Source organism: Urtica dioica, chromosome 12, assembly GCF_054948205.1.
Source record: "Urtica dioica subsp. dioica isolate 48M chromosome 12, U.dioica_male_clone48M_v1_H2, whole genome shotgun sequence".
Taxonomy (NCBI): domain Eukaryota; kingdom Viridiplantae; phylum Streptophyta; class Magnoliopsida; order Rosales; family Urticaceae; genus Urtica; species Urtica dioica.
The window spans coordinates 21154292-21176895 of record NC_142767.1 but is presented as its reverse complement, the minus strand read 5'-3'; the positions used below and the strand labels follow the sequence as shown (position 1 = coordinate 21176895).

Below are 22604 nucleotides of genomic sequence, written 5' to 3'. Positions count from 1 at the left end.
GAATCGCCTCTCCAAAGTTGAGACAAAAAAACTCCATTTGTTTATCGAACCTCTGGTTGGTCGCTCAAAAGTGTAATTTTCTTCTTCTTTTCCTTTCTTTCTGTGCCCCCTCTTTTACGTCGCTGATATGCTCCTTTCTCTCCTTTCTTGCATAACTTTTTCTTTAGAAATTACTCGAGCTTTCCTTATTTAAAAAACGCTTTTTTAGAATACTTTTTTTTTTCAGTTTTATTATAAGAACACATCGTTTTATTATGAACATACCTCATTTCTATAGTTTTATTTTGATGTTTACAGTTTTATTAGATTTTTTTTAATATTGTTTACAGTTTTATTTAAATTTTTATTAGTAATTAAAACTTTAAAGTTTTTTTTTAATATATTGGAAAAATTATTTGAAAATAAAAACAAATGAGGTATAAAATTCGAGACATTTAAGAAATTATCATCTTTAAATGAGGTAGTGATAGAATTTGTCAATTTTTTTCATTTTACTTTCACTTGGGCTTTTTTGGCCCTTATTATATAATTGGCCTGCACCAACATTGAACGTGTGTTGAAGATTTCTACGTAGACTTCCAAGACTTGCTGTGTTAAGTCTCCCATGACCTGGACTTTACGGTCATACAGTTCTCACTTGTTGAATATTCTTAGAAATTGCTGAGTAACATATATGGATTGATTATACGAATGAAAGAAGTGTTGATATTAAGTTGATATTAAGCAGACGAGAATGCCAGAACAATGTACTAGTCAAGCTTTTTATCACAGCTTTGTAATTACACCCTGATCGACGCTAAACTATTTTCACTAAATACCAAAAACAGCTGTAGAAGGAAAATAAAGAGGGAGAAAAACTAATAGTTTGAGTTGTGACCAAAGTTCCATAAAAAAAAATTAAAAAAAATGTCCAACCGAGTAAGATTTAAAGTTGCCGTGTGCAAGATTTAAACATGTCCAAAATGTTCTAAAGTAAATAGGAATTAAAATAAATAATATAAAAATAAATCTCTTATCATTGCGCCTCTCTTTTTATCTATAATGGGCGTGTTTGGCACAGCTTTTTTAAGCCTGTTTTTGCTGTTAGCAAAAACCAAAATGCAATCTTACTGTTTGGTAAAACAGTTTTTAGAAAAAATTTCAAAAACGATTTTAAAAATTGTACATGAATCACAAAAGCTACGAATCTTAGCTTTTAGAAAAAACGTTTTTGTATTTGATATAAAATTACTTTGATATCCTCACGTGATTATCCATAACACTGTTAAATATTTATTTTATGTCTATTTTAGTCTTTTTACTATAATATATTTATTTTACCAAACGCAAAATCAGTTTTTGTTAGCAACAACAACTGTTTTATAAACAGCTTACCAAACACCTGTCAGTTTTAAAAAAAACAGTTTTTTCCAAAAACTGAATCTAAAAGCGTTTTTTTTTTAAAACAAAGCTATGTCAAACGATGTCAATATCTTGGTTGGAAGTCCACAAAAACAATTTTTATTTTGTTTAATTCTAACACCACACGGCAAATTTGTAGGCTATAAATACAGATATGCTTAGCTCTACTTCATCATCCTCAACTCTCGAACAAAAACTCTTATAAAGATTATTTTCCCTATCAAACATGGCAATCCAAAAGCAAGCATTTTCCTTGATGACACCAATCCTCATTTTGTTAGCCGTTGTCTCCCAATTCAAACCCTCTCAATCAGCCGGAATCGCGGTCTACTGGGGCCAAGACGGTACCGAAGGCACTCTGACAGAAACTTGCGCCACAGGTAACTACAAGTTTGTGAACATCGCGTTCCTCAACACCTTTGGCAGCGACCGAACTCCGTCCCTCAACCTCGCCGGCCACTGCACCCCCGGCCCCTCCGGAACTGGCTGCTCCTTCCTTGCCTCCCAAATCAAGGCCTGCCAGGTCAGCACTTCTGGTTAATTCGCGTATAAAGTACCAAACTTCATAACGGTTTTTAAGACGTTCATATTCTTATCATGTATGCTGTTATAGGCGGAGCTAATAGATCATTCTATTCTAGGAGGACCTAAATGAAGTGTTTTTATAAAATATAATAATTCATTAGAAACTAATCAGAGTTAAAAGGCGGAAAACTAAATTATCATCATTAACTTATCAGTCAATAAATTAAAACAAAAGCCTTAAAAATTTCATTGGCCAATGGATCCATTTTATTTATAAAATGAACGGTTGTGATTGAGTATGGTGATGAAAATTTATTAGTGTTAAGATTTTAAATTTCGCTTGCACTTCACCGATTTTGGATAACGAAATCAAATAACTTTAATTTCGGTCCACGGTACACATCGAAAACCATGATTTTCGAAGATTTTTTTTAACTCGATTTAAATATCATATATATTTACACAAAAATGATAATCATCCGCGGACCGCTGATGCGACAGAGCCATATTTAAATGGTCTTACACGTTACTTTTTTACTGACACCAGAGCCAAGACATCAAGGTCCTCCTATCCCTCGGGGGAGGGGCCGGGAGCTACTCTCTCTCCTCACCCGACGACGCCGGCCAATTCGCCGACTACCTTTGGAACAACTTCCTCGGAGGCCAGTCGGCGGCGCGGCCCTTCGGGGACGCGGTTGTCGACGGCATCGACTTCGACATCGAGTCCGGGAACGGCCAGTTCTGGGACGCCCTGGCTCGCTCCCTCGCCGACCGCCCCACCAGGCCGCTCCTCGCCGCGGCCCCGCAGTGCGTGTTCCCCGACGCCCACCTCAGCACCGCCATCGACACCGGACTCTTCGACCTCGTGTGGGTCCAGTTCTACAACAACCCCGACTGCCACTTCGCCGGGACCACCGACGGGCTTCTCAGGGCGTGGAACCAGTGGGTCGGGACCGCCGCCAAGCAGGTGTTCGTGGGGCTTCTGGTGGCGCGCGATGCGGCCCCGAACAGAGGGTTTATGCCGGAGGATGTGCTTATTTCTCAGGTGCTTCCGGAGGTCAAGAAGTCGGCCAAGTACGGCGGGGTTATGATTTGGAACAAGTTCTTTGACACCGGATACAGTGCTGCCATTAAGCCCAGTGTCTGAGTCTCGGATTTGCTTGATATACATAGAGCTGCATGGAATAATAAATATACAAATATATATACATGTTGTCGTTGAATAAGTTATGTCACTTGTGCTACCATGATGAGTTTTTACTTGACCTATTTAGGTGATATGTGCGGACTGTAATTCACAAAAAAAAAATGTACTAGTTAGTGAGTTTATATGATATCAGATCAGGCTTCACTTTCGACTTTTTCAAGCATTCCTATCTCTGTTTATGCCCCTCTAAACTTCAAGAAAAGTATATTAAAGGTTAAAAGTGGTAACACATGACTAACGAAGACTCACAAACTAGAATGTTTAAGAGTAGGGTTCAGGAATTACTGGTATCCAGTAAGTTTATATGCTCACAGCTACACAACAACAACAACAACAACAACAACAAACAAAAAAAAAAGAAGAAGGAAGTTTTTTCATTGAGATCAACAAACTACAGGGAATGAAAAAAAAATGAACTACAATGCTTGTTTCAGGTTTGTTTGTCCTTGGTTCATAATTAACTAGCAAAAGAATGGAGCCGAAAGAACAACGATGACTAAAAGCATAAAAAAAAAAATAAAACAGTCAAAACCAGAGGTAAAATATTTAAATTTGCTGAAAAAAGGAAACAAAAAAAAAGATCATCCGAAAAAACAAAAAACCGACGAAGGGTGTAGCGCAGAACTCTCTAATGCTGGCAAGCAACTGGGTCGGTGCATTGACTAATCGGGGAAGTCAAACTTTCCTGACCTGAATGTTGTGCGTTGATTGGAACCGCCAGATCGGTTGTCTACCACTCTGAACAAGAGCCACCTCTTCTCCTTCCTTAACCATTCCTTGATTCTAAACACAGAAGAAACAATATCAATACGCCATTATCTTGATAAATCCCGAACCTCTAATATTTAAAGTGTTATCTGAGTTGAATATTTTTTTAACCTGAAGTAAATTTAAGGCCTGCTCGAAGGTCTCTTCAGCGTCATCGAGGAACTCCATGTAGATCGGGCACACGCCCTGATAAAGAGCCAGCCTTTGCTGTATTCTCTTACTGCACGCCAAATCACAAGTACAAGTCTCTTGTCAGCCTAACTTTTAATAGCCAAGGAACGGGTTTTATTTCAGGAAAAAAGAAAAGAAAAAAAGAGGGCATTAGAACCGACTCGTTTGTGAAGGCAAAGATGGTGCCGGTAGGTCGGTAATGGCTCAGCAAAATAGCCATGAAACCGGTTCTTGTAAAGACAACAATTGATGTGCTGAGAGTGTTGGACATCATGGTTGCGTGGTACGCAAACATCTCGCTCATGTGGTTCTACAAAATAAAAAAGAGCTATATTTCATTTTTTTTTTTAAAGGATTGTAAACTGCGTAAAAAAAAGGGGGTTAAAATTACGGAGAGACCTTGAAGGCTAGACCAAGATTAATGGGCATCGTACCACCTGGTATGGTCGCTTCTGTCCTCAACGCCACCGTGTGCATAACCTTAGCTGCTTTCAGTGGAAACCTAAGCGGAGGAGAGAAAAAAAAAGGTATATAAATAATTTACGAAGAAAATAAAAAACATTGGTATTTACTTGATATTTTTACTCGGAAAAAAAGTGTGGAGAACATACTTTCCGTGAGCAGTCTCTCCAGAGAGCATGACTGCATCGGCGCCTTCACGAACTGCAATAGCGATGTCGGACACCTCAGCTCTGGTTGGGGTCGGGTGAACGATCATGCTCTCAAGCATGTTTGTTGCCACAATCACAGCCTTTCCCATGCTACGGCATATCCTGATAATCTCTTCCTATATCCAATATCAAAAGAATATTAAAAAAAAAAAAAAAAGAGAGAGATTAAAAAACGCGATGTTCTATTGCTGTACGTTAAAAATTATTTAAATCTATGAAGTGCGAAACTACCTGCAGAAGGGGAACCTCCTCGATGGGAAGCTCAGCACCAAGATCACCTCTTGCAACCATTGCCTAACCAGAAGGAAATAATTAAAAATAAAAATTAAAACTGTTAAGAATCTTTTATATTCAGTTATAATAAAAAAAAGAAATATGAAAATAGAAGAAAATCGGGTGCTTGAGAGACCTGTAACTCTCCTTAATCCCTCTAACCTATGCTCCTTCCCATACATTATCCACTCCTCACCCGTTCTAATTCTATTTAATTATAGATTAAGATATCACTAAATAATAATTATAAAACCACCTCATAGCTAACATTTAATTACCACAATTGTCCCCACCCCTAAGATCTTATTAAAAAAAAACATGTCACGGCATTTAGTGATGAAATAGGCCAAGTACCCCGTCCGACGCAGTGATGATGGAATGGAGGTTTGGGATAGAGTCTGCGCTTTCTATTTTTACAATGACATGTATATCTGCGTCACAACCTGCGATATCAACAGTCAAGAACAAAATCATTATGACTTGCTTGTACGGTTAGCAACCAAGCTTACGTGTGTATATATGATATCGGGAGAGTAATTACTTTTCAGATAATTCTTCAATTCATGAACCACTTCAGCATCTTTGACAAAGGAAACAGCGTAGAAGTCAACTTGGTTGTCAACTCCGAATTTGATATCATCCCAGTCCTTATCTGCATCAAGCGAGTATATATATACAAAGATACAAATCCCCGTTAACCAAATCAAAACCATGTCTAAAATACAAAGAGAATCAATATCTTTATTCAATTCCCACCTGTGATGGAAGGCAAAGTTGCACTTTTCCCTCTAACATTCAAATGACGCCTGGATTTAAGCTCTCCTCCGTCAACAACCTCACATTTCACCGAGTCGTGGGTTTTGGACTTCACCAAGAATGACATCATTCCACCTAAGAGCGATCAGTGGTAAGAAAAAAAAAACAATGTTTGAATTGAAACCCGAACAAAGTGAAAATACATTGTTTATACTATACTATTGATTGAATTCATGAGGGTATTACCGTCAACGAGAAGCATATCGCCCGGTGCGACATCGTTAACAAAGTCGTCGTAGTTCACACTCACACAGTCGGCCGTACCGACTCCGCGCTGAATCGTGAATGTGAATTCTTGGCCGGGCTCTAAGTTGATTGGCTGTGGCAAATCTCCACTCCTAACCTCTGGTCCCTAAAAAACCAGAGACCAAGCCAACTTTTAGTGAACAAACCCACACTAATATAGTTCATTATTTCGTAACTTAACCAAATATTTCAGCAATTAAGGCGTAACCTTTAGCACAAAATATACTTTTCATAATTATCAGCACTTTCCAAGTTTTCTAGTACTTATCACGTACAGGATCCGAATAGGCCAAAAATTGAGTAGAAAATAAGCGTTTAAAAAAATGGGAGATTAAAGGAGTTGCCTTGGTGTCAAGCATGATAGCGATGACATTGTCCTTGTTGTGTTGGTTGTACTCTTTGACCAAATCGATGACTTTCTGGTGCGAAGCGTGGTCTCCGTGAGACATGTTGAGCCGAGCCACGTTCATCCCCGACTCGGCGAGCTTCCAAAGCATCTCCTTCGTGTTCGTCGACGGTCCCAGAGTGCACACGATCTTCGTCTTCCTCCGAACAGTCGGCTTCGACCACATTCCCACCGACGTGTCTCCCACTTGCTGGAACTCCCTCAGCGCCTGATTCGCCGCCGCGTCGGAACAGTTTCCCGGTTCAGATTTCATCAGAAGCCAAACAGAAATGAAGATACAGAGAGTCAGAGAGGTAAGAGAGGTTTTAGGTTCGAACCTCTGGGACATCCTCCGGCGAAACCGGAAGGACCTCGGCCTGAGCGGATCTCTTGGCCGTGATCTGAGACGGCCTCGAAACGGCGGCGCGGAAAGAGGCCTTCTTTCTGCCGGTGAAGAGCGCTCTCGCGGCGGAGATGCTCGAAGGTCTGAGCTTCTCGGCCCGGTCGGTTGCGGATCCGGAGGTAGGGCAAGCGAACGAGCTCTGGATCGAGCGAGTCACCACGACCTGTGCCATTGTTCGAGACTGAGATGAAGCTTCGACGAGAGAGAGAGAGAGCGACAATGGAGGTCAGAGAGAGAGAGAGAGAGAGAGTGTTCGGTTGGTTAGTTGGTTTTATATGTAAAGAAAGCGTTTTGTTTGGGCGTTGAAAAAATCGCAGCTATGATTTTGGGCGGAGATTTTGAGGGAAGCAAGTAGAGAAGAAGAACTAGCTTTGGTTGTATCGACTCTCTCACTCAACTCTGGCTCTGCAAAAAAAAAAGAAACACCAAATCCGACGTGGCATTGTGTATATATATATATATATTTTATTTGCTATAAATGGTTTATGGAAAATGACTGTAACATTAATAGTTTTGGGCTCCGCAGGCCATGATCAAAGGTAAGACATGAAAATGGTGTTAAGTGGACTGGCTAATAAAATTTAAATTTCAAAAGAATTATGAGTTCAAAAATAATTTTATGGTAGTTGGGACTCGAGCGAGTCACCACGAATGTGCCATTGTTCAAGAGAATTATGAGTTCAAAAATAATTTTATGTAAATAAAAATGCAGTAATTATTTATTTAAGATTTATGAAACGTTAATTATTTTACTAAATCCAAACAATTGACTGTTTGTTAATTTTTTTTTAAAAAAAGATATCACCTTTTTCACAATAATTTGAACAACTTTATACGCGTAATAATAAAATGGAAAAATAAATAAATAAATAAGAAGAGAAAATGGGATAACGATTGAGATTGATCTATGGGCCATGATCTTGTTGGGCCACCATAGTCCAAGATCATTGTGTCAAAGCCCTAATTTTTAGGGATGGCAATTTGACCCGTTGCCCGCGTTTCGGCCCGTTACCCGATTTATTCGGGTCGGGTAATACCCGTTCTTTTTTAGTAAACGGGTAATACCCGTTAAGGTTTTAACGGGTCCGGGTACGGGTAACGGAATAGCCATCCCGTACCCGGTTACCCGGGACCCGACCCGTTAACTTTTAAATATTTAAAAATATAATAAATCATATGTTTACATAATTAGATGATATATTTTAAACATTGTTTTTAAAAATATAATAAATCATATGTTTACCTAAAGATGATATATTATTTTTAAACTTTATATTGTTGATAGATTTTTATTTTATAAACGGGTAAGCGGGTCTACCCGACCCGCTACCCTTTTTTTAAACCGGGTAAACGGGTAACGGGTCCATCATTTTTAACCCGTTTACCCGGCGGGTATCCCCGTTACCCGGCCCGTCTCAAAATCCGGGTAAACGGGTCCGGGTAACGGGTAAAAAATTATAGCGGGTACGGGTAACGGAATAGATGTACCCGGTCTTACCCGTACCCGTTGCCATCCCTACTAATCTTGGCATCTGGAACCTAATACAACTGAAATTCTTTTTCGTTTGGACTCTAGGAGGGTTTAATTTTTTTAGCATTACATGAACAAGGCTGGAACAAATTAAGTATTTCGTTCTGATTTGGCTATAATTTCTGTTGTCTAATATGTGAACAATATTATGTTCCGGTCGCTCTCAAAATCCAAGTTCAATCCGAACATAATTTTAAACTAAGTTTTTGCTCAAGCTCATAAAAAAAATCATCAGAGATCGTCGAAAATCATTGAGGATCTTAAAAAAAATGTTAAAATAGATAGTTGATCCGAACATAATTTTAAACTAAGTTTTTGCACACATTCATAAAAAAAAATCATCAGAGATTGTCGAAAATCATTGGAGATCTTACAAAAAATGTTAAAATAGATAGTTGATGGTTAGATACTTAGATAAGAGCAAAAACTGTGTAAATGAGTATTTTTATAAAAAAAATAAACTAAAAGCTCAATTTTAGATATTTTGATCATAAGATATTTTGCTAATTTTTTATTTCTAAAATTTCTGTATATAAAACCGTATTAACGGAGACTGAGAGAAAGAAAAACTACGTAATACTTTCCTCGAAATAAAGCCTTTTAGTAAAGAAACCAATCAGTATTTGCCACGTCAATTAAAACAGAAATATTCTCTCTCCAGATCTTCACCACTCTAAAACGCGCGGGAAAATCATGTTCTAAATTCGAGCGCGCCAAAACCCTAGCGCAGCTTTTCTCTCTGCTGATTCAGTTGTAGGTATCGGATCTGAATCAATCCCCAAGTTCTTTCCGACTACCTGTTGTCTCACTTCAAAAACCCTAATTTGACGGAGAAATGGATATGGAAGGCTTATCAGCGATCTGCGCCGGCCTCGGCATCGTCGAAGAAGACGAGGACGGCAATCGAATTGGATATTCGAAGGCGGAGTATTGCTTAGGTACGATCGTTCACATTCTCTTGATTGTTTTCCTTCAATTTATTGGATTCCTATGGGTATGGATCATCGTAGAGTTCCAATTGTCAGTAAATTTTGATATCAATCGGTATTATTATACGTTAAGATTTGCTCTTCTACTTTGATGCATTAACAAGTTCGAGTAATTCACTTATAATCTTTTGCAAGCAGATAACTTGAAGGATTTATTAAGGTTTTTAAGACGCGATGACCCGCAGAATCGAGACGTGTTTAAGCAAGTCTGCAGATGGAATACAGTTTCAAAAGATTTAATACCCATTATTGAACACTGCGAAGACGATCGAAATTTGGTTCTGAACGCAGGTAAATTTAATTAAGAGTAAAGATTGTAGCTTATTCGTCTGTTTACAAATGGAAGACCAAGTACTGGTTCTGAGCCCCTTTTATATTGTTTCAGTGAAAGTTTTGGTCTTTCTAACTATGCCGATTGAGCCATCTTCAAGTGACATTTCGCAGCAGATAGAGTTTCTGTGGGCTTTGAAGTCGTCAATTACGTGCAGTGGCATTGTTGCAATTACAGTCTCACTTCTGGAAAACCCGTTGGAAAATCTGGAAGGGTAAGTGAAAAAGTTAGAACTTTTTATTCTTCACAATTTGCTTTCCTGGGTGCTCTAAGAGTTCAGGATTATACTTTTAGTGGCTTTGGATTAGTCACAATATAACTTGTTTCGTGATTTATTATGTCGAAACAGTGATGCTATGACTGAGGATGACTGGAAATTGGTGCAGCTGATTCTTACTTTATTCAAAAATCTTTTGGCCATTCAAGAAATCTCGCTGCAGCAAAAGGCTGGGGGAACCGCCAGTCACTTTCTGTCACTAAGAGACCGATTTTTGGAGCTTTTATTTCAGGAGAATGTCATGGAATTGATCACAGTCATAAGCCAGCATTTTGGCGGCTTTCTTCGTCAAGACAACTTGCTTTTGTTGGATATTTTCCATTACATTTTTTTGGGCCAAGAGCCAGAGTTGGTTGCAAAAGCACATCTCAAGGGTAAAAAGGTTAGTTGGCCTTTTGAAGGTTGTGTTTTTTTTTTTCGTGTTGCTGCCAATATAATAATGATGTAAGTAGAGAAGCTTAAATCGTGTTGGAAAATAGATTTTTTTTAAAATGAATTCTTTGTTAGCCACTGAAACCAATTAGAGAGAGCCACTAGATACAGTGAAGGCAGCCTATGGAAATAAAATAAAAAAGGGGTCAAGTTTTTCTTAGAGAAGTTTTCGGCATTTAGCTTTCAGAATATTATTACTTATGATATAGTCTATGTAGTTTCTTTTTATTTCTTTTTTTGGTGCTTACATACGTTAGAAGTAGCTATTAGTTTGATGATGCTATTTACTTGGAAATTTGAAGACCACAAGCTTTGTTGACATAGGCCGATGAAGGCTCCAAAGCTTCTATTAACAGCCTCAAGTCTTTGATGGAAGAGGAAGACGCAAAAAGAAGACTATTTAGGACTCGCAATGTGGTCCGTCATTCACACTTCGTCGGAACATTTACTCGACTTACCATGGTATGAACTCCATGTTCTTGACTAGATGATGCTATTTGGATTCTGTAATGTTGTGATTTCGAGACAAGACTTGTTCATTCATTGGCAGGATGGTTCCAAGGAACTTATCAATGGAAAACCATCTTCTATATCTCGTAATGCTCCGATTAAACAACATAAAGTTTCCCGAGGTCCCGCCAAAACAATTGCATGGGATCATGGGGGATTACCTCCTTCAAAGGATAATATTTTGGAGCTACTTCATGACTTTGTAAACCAGTTTTTATCAGGGGGATACAATGGTAAGCTGCTTCATATTGACCGAAAGTGATTGGTTGAGTCCCAGTAAAATATATCTCGTTGGTTCTACCATCATCCTGTTTATATAGTCTCAATGTCATTAACACTCGCATCAGGTCTAATGCAGTCATTGCGTGAAGATATTGAAAAGGAACATTCCTCAATACAGGAGAGTGATGTCATTGTCTTCTTTCAGGTTGCTCAGTTTGTTACTTCTTTCCAATATCACAAGTTTTTTACTTCAAAGGTGAGAGACACAACATGTACCTTGAATTTTTAGTTGACACATATTGCAAGTAGTAGAGTTTCAAAATGTAAACTTTTTACCACTATTTTATCATATACGGGTTTAAAATCGTTTATCAGAAGAAATATCTGAAATACTTGAGTTTCATGATGGTGGTAGAAATTAAAGATATATAAATATTGAACGAAAAAAATGAAGAAAGATAGAAAAAAACGCCTTTTATAACAATTCAGTTCAGCTTTACTTTATGGCTGTAATATCTTGGGTACTCTTACTGGTTTCTCATATTACGAAAAGGATAACAAGATGTTCGGAGCCTTTGCTATGTTTTATTGGAAATCCTAATGTTTGAGAAAAATAATTCCAACTGTTGATTATTATGAATTTTATTTATCACTTTTACATCTTTTGTGTTGTGTTGGTTCTGTTGCAACTGGCTTCCAGAATTCTAAGATTGTGTTTCTTCACTTAAAAAAATTCGAGTATAATATTATCTTTTTGGGTGTATGTGTTTCGACAGCTTAAGAGAGAAGCAGATGTATCAGAGCCTCTTGATGATATGCAATCTGAAAACACACCTTTTAAAGGGGATGTTTGTGCACCTATTGCAGCGACGATGAAAGACTCAATGTTTCAATTAGTCTTTTCAAATTGGCGTGAAAAATTTGAAGGCTTGAAGGAGACACAGAACTTCAAGTTCATATCTGTTGCTGGTTCTCTTATGAAAAATATGGTGATCAACTCATTTCTAGTTTCTTTCTTTAAGTAAATACTGATTTCCTGCTTTTATGGCATTTAGCAAAGCATTGGTCCTAACTGGTTTTCTTTCTTGGCTATGTGCATCGAACCTTAGATTTCTTGGTTTATCAGGTTTTGACTCGCAATTTAACCAGGATTCCAGTTCTTTTATCTTGGAAGATCGCAAGGCATGAAAATTCCAGCTAAAAAACTTTGGCCATTGTCTTGATTTTGAACATTACAATTTGATAATAAAAGTCCAAATATTTAGGATTTGACTGTCATCACTTGCTTTGCTTGTAGTGCGGAATATAATATGGAAGAAAATAAATGTTTAGATAATTAGTATCATTTGAATTTTAAAATTGTTGAAATTTCATAAGTTGAAAGCTTCCATCAACGCAGGATTACAAAATCAACTCTTGCAGCTTTTTAACACCCTGATGTCACGTCTTCTTGCAGATTCGCATGCTGGATTTGGTGCTCAGTGAATTCCCAGAAGATTCCAAAGAGTCTCAAACAGCCCGGATCCTTCTTTACAAGTTATTTTATGATCAGACAGATCAAGGGCTCACTCAGTTCCTACTAAATATGATCAAATCGTTTGACACTCATAAGCAAACTAAAAGGTATCCAGCTGAATCTTTTACCTAAGACAATGCAGCGATTTTAAATACTTCCTAAAGTAATTTAGAACTTGAAGAACGATAACCTTTTATTATATGTCCATAATCTTTCGTGTAGAAGTCTTGGTATGATTACTAAATGTGTGAAATTTGTTTCCAGTGATATGGAAGATTTGGTAGAGATGATTTGTAAAATTCTGCATCTCATGGAGAATCTTCAATCACGTGGAACTTTAAGAGTATGACTTTTTCCCTTCTTTTGCTATCCTGAAGTTCAGCTTTGATTTTAAGTTGTGTTACGTCTAATACTTAAGACAGCTTATAAGGATATTGTTTGTGTGATTTGAAATGCATGTAAATAAAAGCAGTAATCTAATTGTAAACTAAAATATTTTCGAGATTTGACTTCCCTCTTTTCATTAGTACAAGTGATGACATTTCTGTCTTACATAATGTGCATTAAGAGCATTTTCTTCGATGTGAAGGTTGCTAAAAAAACCAGGCGAGGAAAAAAGAAGAAAACACCGGTAGAGAAAGAAGCTAAATCTAATCTCGTAGGAGAACAATCTTCCGTCCAAAATGAGATTGACTCTTTGAATAATGATAAGCCAGCTGAAGTGGACACAGCACCAGAGGAAGCACCGGTAGAGAAGGAAGCAAACTCGGATCACTCAGGAGAACAACCTTCTGTCCGAAATGAGATTGACTCTTCTAATACTGATAAGCCAGTTGAAGTAGATAGTGCACCAAAGGAAACCGAAAATACAAGTTCTGATGAGACACAAGAAGCCGCAACCGTCGCTCCTGCTGATAATCCAGAAGAACCTGTCTTGGAGATGGATACGGATCCTCTGCTAGAGAAGGACCACAAGAGTTCTGGCGATGCGAATACCAAGGATGATCTCGATGGTGCTGGGGAATCTTCGGACGATGAGCAAGTGCCTGAGACTAGTGAAGTTGATTTCAATGTAACTACTCTCGTTTCTTCTTTAGCAAATAACAGTATTATTCACAATACGTGTTGGTTGCTAAAGTTTTATAAGAGTAATACAACCAATACAAATGACTACATAATTGGAATACTGCAAAGAGTCTGTGATGACTTGGAGCTCTCACCAATGCTATATCAGGTCAAACTTCTCAAACATAGTTATTAGCTTTCGATAACATCTTTGGTACACAATACTCATGTGCTGATTTTTTTTAATGTATTTTCAATGCAGCTATCGCTTCTCACATCGTTCTATGATATCCTGGCTCAGCAAAAGTCGAGCCCATGTAAAGAATACGCAAACATTGTTGATTTCCTAAAGAGGTTGGTGAGAAAAATGTTTAAGAAAATGAAAAGCCAGCCCCTTCTTTTCGTGGAAGCTCTCTTTTGGAAGACTCGCAAAGAATGCCACTACATCAATGCTGAATATTTAGTGCATGAGCTCGGCCATTATAAAAAAGATCTCAAGAATCGAGGGAAAGATTCAGAAAATCAAGGTGTTGGTTCATCCCCGGCCAAGGAATGGAGACGAGTAAGCATCGCGGATGCACTTGGCGATGACGAAGCTGATGTCGAGATCACTCATGATCAAGGAGATGAGTAAGACATTTTCTTAACCGTACAAGATTTACACCTTACCTTCATTACTTTTTTTTCCCCTTCATTTTTTTTTCTTTCTGTGGGAACCAGAACCAGTTACTGCATAAATATAGCCTCTGTGGAATAACGCTTGTCCTTCATTAGTTGGTGATACTTCAAGACTGAGTCACATATTCGCCTCTGTCTTTTCAGCAGTGACGTAAACGCACGTGAAGCCAAGGGAAGCACTTCATTTATTTCAGATGGGGAGGATGGAGAAGAAAATACTCTCAAGTAACCCCTCTCGAAAAGCTGCTCTTTTTCATTGATAAATTTTTAATAACAATGCTCTCTCTGTCTACCCCGAATGAATTTTTTTTTCTCATGCAGTGGACATAAGCCCAAGCGCGTGCCACGTGAACCAGGAAAGCCTGCAAAGATGAAAAAAATTCCTCTCGGTCCTGACATGGATGAAAAAATTAGGGATCTTTATGAGAAGTGTGTGCGCTTTGTGACTCAAACTAATTGATTTACACCCTTTATAACATGATTGGCTCATTTTGTTTTCCTTTTCGAATTACAACAAACGCTTAAGCAATTTTTTTTACTTACTGGAAAACAATTCAGGCTCAAGGATAGCGAAGATTGCAGTCGTCTTATAGCTGAAGATCTAGATCCTGACGGTAGAGTGTCATCGTTACAAGTTTCCAACAAGCTTAAACAGCTTGGCCTCATATCTGCACCGAGAAAAAGGATACGTCATGTTGGTGACACTAGTGCGTTTAATCCTGATAAACTTGAAGACGGAAATGATCCAGAGAAAGGTTCTTTGAGTCGGTCTAAGTAAGTTCTTCTAAGAGTATATAAGATGATAATTCATTTTTTCTATCATTTTCATTTTATTGATACTTCACATAGAAATTAACCATATGTATGAGTTTATTTTATAACTTTTGATAATATAGAAATACATGATATCCCCTTCCCTTCTAACTAAAATAGTATGGATGGAAAAGAAAAAAAAAAGAAAAAAGAAAAAGAAAAAAAAGTTGTAATGCAGTAATTCATGCCAGAGGCTGGTGAATTCATTTGTTTCTTGTGTTTTCTTTTTAGATTTCTGTTTTATTATTTGGTTATCGTTGTTCATTCTTTGTTACATTGCTTAACAGAAAAGCAAGAAAAAGAGTGCCTGCCTTTAGTGACGATCAGGAAGCAACCATCAGAGTCTTACATGAGCAGTGAGTTATGATTTTGTTAATTATTTTTTTCCAATATACATTCTGAAGCATATAGGTACTTGGTAGCTTTGGAAATCTATTAGGAAGAGATCTTGAGAGTCGAGTTCCATTGATGGAATTAGGGAACACCGGCTCCACATGAGAAAGAGCTTTCAAGAGGCTTTGCCTTTTCCTAAGTCAACCTCAAAAGATCACTCTCTCTCTCTATCTCTCTCTCTCTCTCTCTCTCTCTCACACACACACACACACGCACATGCGCACACACACACCAACTCTGGTATACTCTTCAATCCTTGATACACATACATTTTCATCACATTCACAGGCTATAAATCGGTCTCAGTGGCCCTCTTTAATACACCCGGTATACACACTCATGTGCGCACACGCGCGCACGCACACACACACACACACACACACACACATATATATATATATATATATATATATATATATATATATATATATATATATATATAATCAGAGAAGTTGTTCGGTATCTCTCGGGTAGATAGATAAACCTAATTAACAAGATTCATTACTCATATATAGGATATTCTGATTGAGTAATTTGTTGGCTTCTTTTGGTTCACCTAGATTCAAAGACCATAAAAGGTGCAGCTTCATGATTGCAAATGCAATGGAAGGAGATACTAAATTCAGTTCTGCACAAGTTTCTCGTAAGCTGAAGCAGCTCGGGCTTTACATTCCACGGCAGAAAAGACCCAAAACAAGCAGGCATCTCATGGATGAGGACCTAAAGGACAATTCTACTGATAAAGAGAACGAGTCTGACTCTGACTCTGACGATGAGCCATTATCATCTTTGGTGCACCGGTACAAATATTTTTGTATTTAGTCTTCAATGATTGAATCGTTTTCCTTTTCTTTTGGTCTATACTTGATCAGTTCAACTTTCATCCATTAATTTGTTTTTACCAGGATTTTTTTTCTCATTATCACAAATAATGCATTACCTTATCCTTTATATATTTATTAGTCCTTTTTTAAAAGAAAATTATTACTTAATTGCTATTTGGTTTAACACAACAACATGTTTGCTTCACTTCTGTTTTTATGTTTTACATAGTTGCTTATACAAGTTTTTGCTCGATACTTAATCAGTGGATACAAATTGTAACATATTTAGAAGGCTCCTCCTTCACTATACGAGTTTTATGCACAATTCATTAGTGCATACAAATTGTAACATAGTAGTTTTAAACTTTCAGGGGCAGAAAGAGGGAGAATGGACTATACACTGAGGATATTCGACAGAAGAATTCTGCAAAAAATATTTCCGAAAATGATTCTGACAATGAGACGCTAGCTTCTGTTGCAAAGTAAGTATTTTAGACCCGGAAGCGTAAATTAGTTATTAATTTAATTATTTTCGTTTGAATATATTATATACCAGTATGGATATGTCATTATGGTGGCTCATTAGGGTTATGAGAAGATTTGTCAAGTTAATTTTTTATTTTTTTATTTTTCTTGGTAGTAGAATAGTGTAATCATAGAGATTGGTTCACGAATCGAGTTGTGAACCGAGTTTATTTATAATACAAGTAATTTGGATTTGAAGCTACCGAGAGTCGTATCAGTTTTACATCTGTGTCATCACTCATCAGTGCATACAAATTAAATGTCACTCAGCATATTAGATTCTTAAAACTTTCAGGGGCAGAAAGAGAGAGCATGATGAATTATTCAGTGAGGATATTCGACGGAAGAGTTCCACGAAAAATATGTCCGAAGATGATTCTGACAATGAGACCCTAGCTTCTGTTGCCAAGTAAGGAAGTATTTTAGATCCGGAAGGGTAAATAAGCAATTTATTTAGTTTTTTTTTTTTTTTTTTTTTTAATTTAGTTAGTTTTAGTATAAATAAGTCACTATGGTGGCTCATTAGGATTATGAGAAGATTGTCAAGAATTTTTTTTTGGTAGCAGAATGGTGTAATCATAGAACAATCACGTCTCGAATTGTGAACTGAGTTTGTATGCACTGAGTTTATCAATAATATTTGTAATGTAGTTTCAGAGCTAACCTGAGTTGAATAAGTTTATGCCTGGCTTCATCAGTGCATACAAATGAAATGGTACCGAATATAATAGTTTTTAACTTTCTGGGGTAGAAGCTGGGAGAATGATGGACTACTATTTAGTGAGGATATTCGACAAAAGAGTTTCGCGAAAAACCTTTCAGAAGATGATTCCGACAATGAGACCCTGTTTTCTGTTGCAAAGTAAGTATTTCCCTCTTCTCTTTTCACTGCCCAACTTTGTTGTTTCCCTCGTATAATTTAATTGGGCCTTCTGTATATAGGAAAAGAAAGAGATCTCTTTCCAAGTCAAAGGATCCGAAGGTCACCAAGATCTCAAACGACAGCTTCGAAAATCCAGCCGAGGAAGGCATTCGAGATGGGTATGCATTGCTTGTTTTTCACTCCACTGGATTACCTTTTCCTTCAGTAGCCAAAAAAAGTAGCGATAGCAAAAAAGAATGACGCTACGGATTAAAAAAATGGATTAGTAATGTCTCATATCATTGTTATACATCTTCTTCCATGGTCCGTTTCTCAGGGACGTCGGTGGACAATCCTCCATCTCGGAGCCTCTGGAAATCGCCAATGTGAAGGAATCCACAGAAGCCGAAGAAGACCTCGTTATCGCTAAAAAGCCATTCAAAAGTACGCCTCCAAAGAGTCCATACATTTCACCTCCTCGTGATGTGGACACTGACGATTTGGAAGACTCGGAAGATGAAGAAGCGGGCCATAGCGAGCCTTCTACAGCGAGTGTTGTAAATCGGAGGAGAATGGTGCTCGACTTTGAGGACGATGAGGACTAAGCTATCTTATTTTTTCATTGCATTGTCGTTGAGTTCAACTTCATTGTAATTTCTAAACCCATTGTGATTATCCTCATGCTCAAGCTTGATATATGATACAGTTGACAGTGAATGCTTTTTGGCCAAAAAAAAAAAAGATAGTGAAACTTGTCTCTATACATACAACACAGCCTCAAGCTAAACTTCTCATTTAATTTGGATTCACTTTAATACAGTGTTATCATATTAAATTATATATACTTTAATTGTGGAGAAAATTAACCCCTTGCTCTAACTTACACAATTAAGTTACCTTTCCACTTACGGGTCAGCATTTGCTATCTGCAAGTTATCCTTCAAAATATTGGCTTACATTATAGTTCAATGTTTTCTTCTCAGATAAATTGTAATTATTAGATGTTGATATTAAGATATTAATATTTTTGTTTTTTTAAGTAGAACTCTGGTTTGAAGAAGTTGATGAGTTGTCTCACCTGTTTATATATTTAAATCCGCTCCAGTTGACTATATTACAAGGCGATATATCCAAAGCATATGACAATGAAAAAAAAAATCAAGAAGATATGTTTCTTCGTGCTTGGCGATGAAGGAAGTTAAGTCAACTATTTGACCAAAGAAAGAAACAAAAATAAGACATGATATACTATTTCAACATGCACAACTGTGGTCCACGTGGTAATGAGAACATGACGATATTGTATAGAAAACAAAGCTATGCATGAATCATGATCGAGATATAAATAAAAAAAATAACAATAACGTGGACTTATCTATTAAATACACTTAATCACTAAACTAATATATTCCACTTTGCTTAGAGCTAGTGACAACAAAGCCGCAGTGCAAGGATTATAAAACTTATATGTTGCTACTCCAAAGCTCTTTAACCAAATTTTCCTTTCTACGAATATCCTTGGAATGAGATATTCATTGCTTTCACATTCCCAAGTTAAGTCAACAGAGATCACTTTAGCTCACCATAATCATGACTCGAGGGTCTCTTCACTCATCCCAGTTTGTGATCATGATCATGGTCATGATTTCTTATCCGTGTTCAAGCGCGGAGACTCATAATAAGCCGATGTGCAGCGAGAAGGAAAACAAAGCTCTTCTCGAGTTCAAACAAGGCCTCGTCGACGAGTCCGGGTTTTTGTCCTCTTGGGAGACCCAAAAAGATTGTTGCAGTTGGAGAGGAATAACGTGTCACAGCCAAACCGGCCACGTCATCGAGCTCGACCTCAGTCACAATATCTCTGATACCTTCCCCTTTAAGCAACCTCTGTCAGGTGAGATCGGTCCTTCGCTGCTCGAACTCCGAGACCTAAATTACCTAGACCTCAGTTTCAATGCCTTTGATAGCCTCGAGATTCCAAGTTTTTTTGGTTCTTTCGCTAAACTAAAACATCTCAAACTATCCGGTGCCGGTTTTGCCGGAGAAATTCCAAACCGGCTCGGAAACCTCTCAGACCTCCAAACTCTCGACCTCTCAAGAAACTCTGATCTGATCGTAAACACTCTCGATTGGTTGCCAGGTCTTTCTTCTTCTCTGAAGTCCCTTAACTTGTCGCAACTCAATCTCTCCGAGGTTTTCACTTGGCAAGAATCAATTAACACACTTTCTTCTCTCGTCGAACTTCGATTATCTTCATGTAATCTTCCCGATATCAACCAAAGTTCTCTTCCTCCCCCTAACAACCACGATTCGCTGCAAATCCTCGAGCTCTCTGATAATCTCCTTAGTAGTCCATCGGTTCTCGTTTGGGTTTCCAAAATCAGCACAAAGCTCGTTCAAATCGGGCTAAGCGGATGTCAAATAAAAGGTCAAATCCCAGATGTTTTCGTAAACATGAAGTCTCTCGTGTCTCTCGATCTCTCCTATAACCGTCTCGAAGGCGGTTTCCCAAGATCTTTTCAAAACCTGTGTAGCTTAGAATCACTAAATGTACTTGAAAACAGACTCTCTGACAGACTCTTCGACTCGATGAAGAACTTGTCGTGTTCCGAGGGAACCATGAAGCACTTATCTTTGAGCGGGAATCCGTTTTTAGGTCCGTTCCCCGATCTGTCAAACTTCTCATCGTTGATAGAGCTGATATTAGACGAGACCAATATAACCGGTCCTCTTCCGAGAAGCTTCGCCCAATTCTCTGATCTTGAAACATTGAGCTTGGCGTTCAACAAGCTAACAGGTCCGTTACCGGACTTCAAAGGACTATCGTCTCTAAGACAGTTGTTCTTCATGGGAAATCAGCTAAAGGGGTCGGTGCCCGAGAGTTTAGGGCAGCTTTCGAGCCTAGAGGCCATTGAGTTCTCTTCGAATTCCCTCGAAGGAGTTCTAACCGAATCCCACTTTTCGAAGCTCTCTCGTCTTCGTAACTTGGGTATTTCTGAAAATCACTTATCTCTGAACTTTAGTTCCGATTATGTTCCACCTTTTCAACTAAGGTCACTCGATATGAGCTCTTGCAGAGTTGGCCCTGGTTTTCCGACATGGCTTCAGACGCAGAGTAATCTAAGCTCACTTTACGCTTCTGATTCAGGAATATCAGATTCGATACCCGAATGGTTTTGGGGTCTAACGAGCTTAAGCACTTTTAATCTTTCTTCCAATCGAATTCATGGAAACTTGCCTGATCTGTCTTCAAAAAAATACTCCTTCTACTCCATCGACTTGAGTTCCAACGATCTCAATGGTCCGATCCCGCCATTGCCGAGTTCGAGTGACTTTTTTCTCTCAAGAAACAAGCTTTCGGGGTCCCTGACATCCTTTTGCGATTCACAATCTTTGTCATTGTCTCGCCTAGACCTCTCTGAGAACCAACTCTCCGGCGAACTCCCAGACTGTTGGTCCCGATTCCCTAGCCTCTTCCTCCTTAACCTCGCAAGAAACAACTTCACCGGAAAAATCCCGAACTCGCTGAGCTCGTTGCAGAGCCTAATCCTCCTAGGCCTCCACGAGAACAGCTTTTCCGGAGAAATTCCTTCTCTGGAGAATTGCACAGAGCTGAGAGTCGTGGACCTCGGGAGGAACAAGTTCTCAGGCGGCATATCCGCGTTACTAGGTCAAAACCTCCCGAAACTGCTCGTCCTTCGCCTGAGACACAACGAGCTCGCCGGGGAATTCCCCTCGAGCCTCTGCGGATTCCCGTACCTTCGCGTCTTGGACTTCTCGGACAACAGAATTTCCGGCCGATTGCCAGAGTGTCTTGACAACATGACGTCCTTTTCTCGGGACGTGAACGACAACAGAATCCTAGGGCTCGTGCAAGTGATGTGGAAAGGGATCGAGAGAGAGTTCGGAGAAAATCTCAGACACCTCCGAAGCATCGACGTGTCAAGCAACTCTCTCACCGGAGATATTCCACAGAGTATAACTCGTCTCTCGAAGCTCGTTTCGCTCAATCTGTCGAGGAATCACCTGGAGGGAATGATTCCTCGGGGGTTTGAGAGGTTGGGATCGCTGGAGTCTCTGGATCTGTCGAGAAATCGAATTTCCGGCGGGATTCCGACGGGATTCGCCGGTCTGCATTTCTTGAGCTTCTTGGACTTGTCGTACAACGAGCTTCGGGGAAGGATTCCGATGAGCACTCAGCTTCAGAGCTTTGGCGCTTCGTCATACGCCGGGAATATCGACCTCTGTGGACCTCCGATCACGAAACGCTGCCCCGGAGATGAAAGTGAAACCGATCGAAACCCTAATGCTAGTGAAATGAATGAAGACGGAGATGAAGATGAGATTGTTACGTCTGGTTTTTATGTCAGCATTGGGATTGGATTTTTTGTGGGGTTTTGGGGAATTTGTGGAAGTTTCTTGCTCAAGAAATCTTCCGCTCTTCTGAAATAGGCCAGGCTTGAACTTTCCAAGTAAATTGCTGTCGTTTTTTATCATGTCGTTTTCGAAAATAAGTTACTGTCGTTTTTGTTATCATGTCGTTTGCCGAAGTGAATTACTGTCGTTTTGTTATCATGTCGTTTTCTGAAGAGAAGTACCGTCGTTTCTATTATCATGTCGTTTCCGAAGTGAATTACTGTCATTTTATTATCAAGTCGTTTTTATCATCGTGTCGTTTTCGAAGTGAATTACTGTCGTTTTGTTATCATGTCGTTTTCTGAAGAGAAGTACCGTCGTTTTTATTATCATGTCGTTTCCGAAGTGAATTACTGT

The 22604-nt window shown here is 38.6% G+C and overlaps 4 protein-coding genes across 7 annotated transcripts; 3 read left to right on the top strand and 1 right to left on the bottom strand.

Moving 5' to 3' along the window:
* Nucleotides 1-1553: 1553 nt before the first annotated feature.
* Nucleotides 1554-3284, top strand: LOC149380252 (acidic endochitinase-like). The gene is made up of 2 exons (XM_089602513.1): nt 1554-1924; nt 2474-3284. The coding sequence occupies exons 1-2, from the start codon at nt 1628-1630 to the stop codon at nt 3071-3073; spliced, it is 897 nt and encodes a 298-aa protein (XP_089458639.1). The 5' UTR covers nt 1554-1627; the 3' UTR covers nt 3074-3284.
* Nucleotides 3285-3484: 200 nt separating this feature from the next.
* PKP-BETA1 (plastidic pyruvate kinase beta subunit 1) lies at nt 3485-7292 on the bottom strand. The gene is made up of 12 exons (XM_089603133.1): nt 6802-7292; nt 6419-6692; nt 6019-6180; nt 5773-5907; nt 5558-5668; nt 5371-5459; nt 4975-5037; nt 4684-4859; nt 4472-4574; nt 4234-4382; nt 4013-4121; nt 3485-3916 (listed from the first exon to the last, which is right to left on the bottom strand). The coding sequence occupies exons 1-12, from the start codon at nt 7036-7038 to the stop codon at nt 3809-3811; spliced, it is 1716 nt and encodes a 571-aa protein (XP_089459259.1). The 5' UTR covers nt 7039-7292; the 3' UTR covers nt 3485-3808.
* A 1791-nt stretch (nt 7293-9083) lies between these two features.
* On the top strand, nt 9084-18634 carry ATIM (timeless family protein). Of its 4 annotated transcripts, none has more exons than XM_089602511.1 (22): nt 9084-9335; nt 9525-9677; nt 9772-9931; nt 10067-10376; nt 10751-10888; nt 10977-11169; nt 11284-11414; nt 11935-12147; nt 12615-12781; nt 12939-13017; nt 13264-13908; nt 14002-14369; nt 14565-14642; nt 14739-14846; nt 14976-15191; nt 15518-15586; nt 16184-16423; nt 16819-16929; nt 17268-17381; nt 17724-17834; nt 17915-18013; nt 18172-18634. In XM_089602511.1, the coding sequence occupies exons 1-22, from the start codon at nt 9233-9235 to the stop codon at nt 18437-18439; spliced, it is 4074 nt and encodes a 1357-aa protein (XP_089458637.1). In that variant the 5' UTR covers nt 9084-9232; the 3' UTR covers nt 18440-18634. The 4 variants fall into 4 exon arrangements, with proteins under 4 accessions (XP_089458637.1, XP_089458636.1, XP_089458635.1 ...); XM_089602510.1 differs by having other exon boundaries at nt 14562-14642; nt 17727-17834; XM_089602509.1 differs by having other exon boundaries at nt 14562-14642.
* Nucleotides 18635-19329: 695 nt separating this feature from the next.
* Nucleotides 19330-22399, top strand: LOC149380249 (receptor-like protein EIX2). The gene has a single exon (XM_089603095.1). The coding sequence runs from the start codon at nt 19425-19427 to the stop codon at nt 22281-22283; it is 2859 nt and encodes a 952-aa protein (XP_089459221.1). The 5' UTR covers nt 19330-19424; the 3' UTR covers nt 22284-22399.
* The last annotated feature ends 205 nt before the right edge of the window (nt 22400-22604 follow it).